The following is a 7,677-nucleotide window of genomic DNA, read 5'->3' on the forward strand; positions in this document are numbered from 1 at the left end:
AGCATCCAACTTGATAGTATGATAATACAAAGATAATTTATTTAGAATATAAGTTCTAAAAAGCACAGTAATTTCGTGTATTGTCATGTACTTGTAGTCAAGAATATAGTTAACAAGAGACTTAGTTAATTTCGGAGAAAATGATCTCAGGAAAAACAACAATCTAGGAAGGATCAAAAATCAAGAACAGGGCTGGGGAGATAGCTCAGTTGGTAGAGTGCTTGCCTTGCAAGCACAAGGCCCTGGGTCTGATCCCCAGCACAGCAAAAAAAAAAAATCAAGAACAGAAGAGCTTAAAGGTATCCATTCTTGCTGGGCACTATAGTGCATGCCTGTTAATCCCAGCTACTGAGGAGGCCAAGACAGAATGATCACAAATTTGAGTGAGATCCTGTATCAAATTAAAAAATAAAAAGGGCTGGGAAGGTAGCTCAGAGGTTCAATCCCCAGTATCAATCAATCAAGGCATCCAACCTTTTAGAAGAAGCAGTGTAGTATACAGAGCAACTACTGTCAAACATATTTTATCTATCCTTGTGTTTTAATCTAAATTAGCTAACATTTAAAAATTAGGAGATTTCATATAAACCATCCGATTCTTGACTTTCTTTAGAAACTGAAAGCTTCTCTGGGTTTAATCCCTAATACCACCAAAACCAAACCAAACCAAATCAAAACAAAACAAAACAACCCCTGGAATCTTTAGCAACACTGTTCCAAATTCTTAACACAGTAACAGTTTAATAAAGTTTAGTAACTAGAGTTTAAAATCAAGCAGTTGCCCCTTTAAACATGGCAAGTACCTTCTAATTTGGCATGCTACTCTGTAGGCACCTTAGTTTGTAACTTTTGGTGACTAATTAAAATCAAGGGTGCCTATAATCCCAGCTACTCAGGAGACTGAGGCAGGAGGAGCACTTAAACCCAACAGAGTTCCAGATCAGTCCAGGCAAAATAGAACTCGGCTTAAAAAACCCAAAAGCGGGGCTGGGGCTGGGGCTGGGGCTCAGTGGCAGAGTGCTTGACTGGCACATGTGAGGGCCTGGGTTTCCTCCTCAGCACCACATAAAAAAATATAATAAAGGTATAGTGTCCATCTACAACTAAAAAAATTTTTTTTTACAAAAACCCCACAAGTTCAAGTTGTGACTTTATTAGTTCTGTAACCTTTTATCAATTACATAGCCAAATCTCTCAAAAATGAGTCACTAACAATTTTTTTTAAAATAACTCATATACTCAATGTAGTGCCTGGCAACGTAAGAACTCAGTATTTGTTGTTCAAAACATCTCAAAGGATTAATTTATTTTGCTTAAAGGTAGAGCCAACATAATACAAATACTGTAACACAGGTAACCCTTGTTACCAATTCCAAAGCTACGAAAGACTTTCATCTCGGGATATACCATCAAACTTTCTATGAGCAAAAATGTCAATTCAACATCCTAGTGCAGACTAGCCTGCACACTGTCAAATTCAACAGTAAATAATGTTGTATAAGATACAATGCAAAACCTACCCAACAAGGTATTTGTAATCTTAAAACGTAAAATAACAATTTAAAATGAGAAAATAAGTGATAAAGTACTAGAAGAGTTCGAATAGTTGTAATTTTAGAATGCTTCATTAAAGAGGTGGCACATAAAACAGATCTGGAGAACTGACAGAACTAAAAGAGACCATTACTTCTAGGGAGAAGAAAAAGATTAAGACCCACTCTTATCTCATTTCAGAATTTTTAAAATTGAAAATACTTTCATAATGAAGTAGAAAAGCTTTACATTTCTAGCCTCAAGACTAAAAGCAGTCTAAATTTTGCTAGGCTATTTATATTTTGTCAAAACAAACTACAACTTAGAAAATATTCATTTTCATACCAAAGCATACATTTTTCTTTTTCAAATTTTTTTTGTAGTTCTAGATGGACAGAATGCCTTTGTTTACTTTTAATGTGATGCTAAGGATCAAATCCAGTGCCTCAAACTAAGCAAATGCTCTGCCACTGAGCTATAGCCCCAGACCCAAAGCATACATCTTAAAAATAAAATGCACAAATGCCAATTCTCCCAGTGAGCATACCAGTTCTGTGAGGGAAAATACACACATACACACACACACACCCCACACACATTTTTTTGATCCCAGGGTGCTTTACCACTGAGCTACATTCCCATTTGCATTTTAAAACAGGGTCTCCCTAAGTTGCTGATAGGAATTAATTCTTATATGTAACTAGTGAGCCATACAGCAGTAATCACCTTTATATATTCTGAAGCTTATAAGGACTATTTTGCCCTAAGAATTAAAAAGACCTAGGTTATGAGAAAATACATATTTCAGTAAAGTACCATCACCTTATGATCATTTTATACTAGATTTTTAACAAACGACAAACCTTGATTGGGATCAAGAGTCTAAGACATTAATTCCTTATACCTGAATCTTTAGAGTGGCAGTTACCATTCAAATAATTTAAAGTTAACACTTAAAGAGGATAAATAGCCTACAGACACTCAGTTTTAAAATATACTCTGTAGTGACCTGAGGCTTTCAAACCTGAGTCAACAAATGGGTTTGAAACTGTTCAAAAATGTGTTTCTAAGAGTTGAAATATTCTGAGTTCTTGTGTATTCATAAAAAAAGAAAAGTGAATTTCCATGAACTAAAAAAAATTATGAATATATTCTCTGAGTGAATATATAAGTTCAGAAGGCTAGTCATGTTTTAGACTGAGTCTTCAAATCTGCCTCTGAAAAAAATTTCCAATTGGTTTTAAACTGCTATTTAAACCAGGGTAAGATGTAGTGTTAACACTAGAAAAACAGTATTGACAAAAACAAGATGAATCTGATAATTTAATTCATTTGTAACAAATTCAGCTAAAAACTCATATAACAATTAGGCAAGTCAGTAAGGTTTCCAAAAAAAAATTTATACAAAATTAATATATACTATCAGTGCCTATGCACATTACTTGCTGAATTATGGCAGAAGTACATTATTCTACTTAAACATCTACTGACCAAAAACCACCAGTCATCTTCCTCTTTACAATCAAAGTGATTAAATTAAGTTCTAAAGTACCCAACAGTAGAAATAACAAAAAGAAATCTTGGTTCCAAAAGTGGAACCATTATTTTCTAACACTTACTTAATAGTGGTGGTCATACTCTGTGCTTGCTGCTGAGTGCCATTATTGATTGTGTTGGTATTTTTCAACTGGTTCATCTGTTGCTGTGACTGTGTGCCCCCTCCTCCGGGGCCACCACTGGGTTTCACAGGGCCCCTCAGCTGACCATTTTGACTGGACAGACCCATTATAACAGGGTTCTCTGTTCTGGCCGTGCTCATGCTGTGTTAATTGCAAAGGTGTCTCTTTCAAACTTCAAAACTTTTGAAAGTCAGTAGAGAAACTGTAATAACAGTTTATTAGGCTCTCCAAAATGAAGAGATAAATAAGTCTTGCTCAATATATGAGTCCTTTATTGCAATGCAGGCAAGCACCTGTAAGTCTCTGAACGGTAAGCAGCAGTAACTTGCTGTCATGCACCGAATCAACTTTTTATTTTTAAAAAGCCCTCTAACAAGCTTGAGTAATATCTGAATTCACTCACTTCAATCTGAAACAAAGAAAAAAATTAAATTAGCACACATAGGAAAGTTAGGAAGCAAACTGTTTCCCTTTTAAAGAATGTCTTCAGAACTACTATCATCTTTTAAAAAATTAAGAATACTGCCATACGTAGGTCAAATCACTAGCCACAGTAGAAGAGACAGTGATGAGCTGCCTCAAAAAAACCAATCAGTAGTGACACCAATCTTAAACCTCTAAAAATGTGAGAGCAAAGCAACCCATAGAAAATTATGTGGAAAGATACTGATTAAATTAGCATTAGCAATCAAAAGACATCTGAGCCAGGCACAGTGGCCCACGCCTGTAATCCCAGCAGCTCAGGAGGCTGAAGCAGGAGGATCACAAGTTCAAACCCAGCCTCAGCAATTTAGTGAGGCCTAAGCGACTCGGTGAGACCCTGTTTAAATAAAATTAAAAAAAGGCTGGGGATATGGCTCAGTGGTTAAGTGCCCCCGACTTCAATCCCAGTACCCCCCCCCACAAAAGTATCCTCCCTAATGAATTCTCTACAAGTCTCTGCCACCTTTAAAAGTTAATGATTCATTATACTTAATTGTATTACAACTCAGTGAAATATCACTTCATCTACTTAATGTAAACCTAGATTTAAACAAGGCAAGACAATTTTTTTTCTCTTTTTTCTGACAGCAACCAGGAGTCTTTAAAGAGTTAAGTTGGTTTTTGACTTGGAGCACTGTGCTTTCAGAAAAAACTTTTGTTTCTTTTTGAATTTCAACTATTAAACTTTATGAAGAAATAGACTTTCTTTTTTCCCTTACGATTTGTACTTTAAAACAATAAACAGGATATGGACTTGCCTATACATCAAAATCTTTTGCTTGAAAAACAGCCAAGAAAATCTTTAGCTATCTTAATAAAACCTGAAGACTAAAAAGTTACTAGCTACTTTTCAATAACTTTTCAAAAATATATCCTAATTTAAAAAAGCATATTAAAAAAGTAAATTTCCCGTGTTAAAAAAAAATTCTTTAAAAAGCCTAACACACTAGTGACTTTTATAAAACTTTCCAAACAACCTAGAGTAGTAAATCTAGTTACTAGTCGTTTTTAAAAAGAACTGGTCAACTTCCTCTATTTTTCAATTGTTCCCAAAATCGAACTGTTATTTTAAAACTTAATATAAACTTATACCAGAAAAACTTTATATCAGAAAACAAAGTCCAACAGTTATTTTTTAATCCCCTTCCTTTTTTTTCTCTTACCCCCAAATACTAGCCAAATCAGCGATGGGTATTGCCATACACCAAAATATCTCAAATTGTTAAGGCCAAAAAAAATCTCAAAATTAACGAAAAATGTTCCTTAATTACATCTTACTTTTAAAAATATTTTTTAACATGTTGCTCATAGGCAAAGCCTGATTTTATCACATACCCTGAACTGTTTATTTAGAAGTTTCCCTGACCTCTGTTACCGGTATACTCGGTTAACAGCTACTTTTCTGTATTGATAGGTTTATATTATGATCAACAATATCACGTAGTTTGTTCAGGGAAACCTACTTGTTTGCAAAAACACTTAGAGGATGAAGAGGGCAACCTCTAAAGACTTGGGAGACACCGTCATCACTGCCCATCATGCACAATAAGACCTCCTATCTCCTTAAAACCAAAATGAGACCGTGGTAACTGCTCCCTTCTTAAACTGATACCTGCATTGCAGTTTTATGTCTCAGGGAAAGAACTCTTCCTCCTACCCCTTCCCAATTTAGAATTCCAAGTTACATTTCTACGTTTTCAAAAACCCGAAGGAACGTAGACTACTTGGGAGGAGTCCCTGGCGGAGTTAATTACGGCACTTCCCAGATCGTAGTTAGCAATTGACAGTTTCACACCCAAAACAGTATCGTCATCTCCAACAAGAGCTTTTGTTTGCAAATGCAACGCAATTTCTTCTCTGAGCTTTGGCAGCTAGTTGGAGTGACTGGGATTTATTTTGAAGGGAAAAGGAGGTTGCAGAAGAACAGGGGGAGATAGGGGACAGAGACAAGCCAATGACTGAAGCCCCATAACTATAGGGCAAGAATTTCTTGGCCCCCTCCCCCAACCACACACACTCAAGTCAGCTTCCTCGGACCATAAACACAAAAGGGTTGGGGCCCTGCAATCCAAACTGCGCAACAAGAGCCAGGAACGAGCTCCGCCGGTTGGAAACAATAGGGACTCCCCCGATAAGGTCCCTAGGAGACCCCCTCAAACCCGAAAAGCCCCTACTTTCCTCCACGACTCGGGGACTCCCTAAGCACCCAGTTGTTACTGACCTACAAGGCCTCCTGCAATCGAGCAGCTGCAGGTCCTCTTCTGAACCAAGCCCTTCAATACGGCATATCCCTGCCGCCCCCTATAGGGCCGCCTCGTACCCTATAACCTCCACCATCAACCCCCACCCCCGCCAGCCCCTTTTGGCACCCTATCCCCTCATCTTCACCAGGCTCCTGCGAGCTCTTGGCCCGCCTCTCCTCCCGACCCCGCTGCGCACCACATTCCTATATCCCACTCCTCTCAGGCGCCCCCACCCCACACAGCTGCCGCCCGCTTTCCTCCCCAGGCCCGGAGAGGCCTCAAGCCTCCGCCCCAGAGAAACCCCCCACGCCGGGCCGAGGGGCTCCCCGCAGCCCCCAGGGCACCGCTGGCCTCGACCCCACCGCCTCACCCCACACCCCGCGGCTCAGGCCCGACTCCTACCACCGAGGCCACTCCCGCTCGGCACCCTCGGTCCTTTATTGTTGACTCGAAGCTCCCAAAATGGCGGCGGCTCCTTCCTCCTCGGAAACCTCCGCCCGCCCCCACCCGGCCCCTCGCTAAGGCCTCCGCCCGCCCCCGCCCCGCCCCCGCCCGCTCCGGGGGCCGCGCCCCCCGCACCCGCGCCGCGGGCTCCCGGCCCTACCTCTGCTGCTGCCCGCGCTCGCGGTGCCGCCGAAGTCGCCGCCGGGCTGAGCTAACTCGGCTCCTCTGCCCCCTCCCTCGCCGCCGCCTCCCTCCCTCCTTCCCAGCCTTCTCCGCATGGCGGCGGCCGCGGCTCCTCCTCCACTCAAGATGGCGAGAGCTCGGCCGCCGCTGGTGCGGCGTCACAGCCTGCCGGTTTGGCGGCAGGAGCAGCCCGGCCGGGGACGCTAGCTGAGGAGAAAACGGGGGCCCGTTCTCTCGCGCCGACGAGAGAGAAGCACAAGGGGAAACCCTGGCTCCTTCCGGAAGGAACAGAAGGCTGCTTTTTCCACAGCTGAGGAGAAGTGGTTGGGGAATGGTGGCTGGGAAGAGTTGCCCAGTCTTCACCCCAAAGTGAACTTCAGAAGGACCTGCTCAGTCCTGGCCAAGGACACGTTCTGACAACGGCCTGATCGGGCTCAGGGACGGGAAGCTGACCTGACATCTCCTGCGGGCCGGGGAGGCAGCTGCGGTGCCAGGGCCGCGTCCGAGCCCCTCGGGGCGCGCCTCCATCCAGGAACGCGCGGAACTAATGGCCCGGAGGCGCCGGCGCGCGCCTGCCGCGGGGCCGGAAGGGGCCCGGCCGGGACCCGAGGGCGCGCGGGGGGCCGCTTGTCGGATGGGGGCGGAGAGGGTGCACTGGAGAGGGACTGGGCCCTGAAGGCGCGCCTGGGGGAAACGTGGGAGCAGGGGCCGTGCCGGCAGTTTGCCCCTGGTGGGGGGCACCGAGCGCAGAGGGCACGCCCCTTCGCTCTGCCCCCACAGAGCTGTGTGTGGAAAGGGGCTGAGTCTCCCCTGGGGGAGGAATACTTCTGAGAAGCGAAAGAGGAGTTCCGCAAGGAAATGGGGAACCCGAAGGCGGGTGGTGCTGGTTCTCCGCCTGAGCCTCACTATAGTTATTTATGCATTCGTTCCCATCATTTCAGGTGCTGTGGTCTGTTTATCCTTAACAAATGCTGTTTTGTTCCAAGTAAAACAAAAATTTGAAGGTAGAAGCCAGGTCAAGGGAAAGTAAGACCCTGGGTCTCACCCAGCTGGGACTGAATGTACTAACGGACAATGGCCAAACCGTATGTGACAATAGAGCTCCGACCTAG

General features: G+C 43.4%; 1 protein-coding gene across 1 annotated transcript in view; it reads right to left on the bottom strand.

Annotated features, from left to right (window-relative positions):
- The window catches only part of DDX6 (DEAD-box helicase 6), a 31,848-nt gene extending 24,849 nt beyond the window's left edge, over positions 1–6,999 (bottom strand). The window contains 2 exon segments of the mRNA XM_079105270.1: positions 3,153–3,621; positions 6,543–6,999. Coding sequence (XP_078961396.1) covers positions 3,153–3,352 — 200 coding nt within the window. The 5' untranslated portion in view covers positions 3,353–3,621; positions 6,543–6,999.
- Positions 7,000–7,677: the final 678 nt, after the last annotated feature.

Source organism: Sciurus vulgaris (genome assembly GCF_902686455.1).
Source record: "Sciurus vulgaris genome assembly, chromosome: 11".
NCBI classification, from domain to species: Eukaryota; Metazoa; Chordata; class Mammalia; order Rodentia; family Sciuridae; genus Sciurus; species Sciurus vulgaris.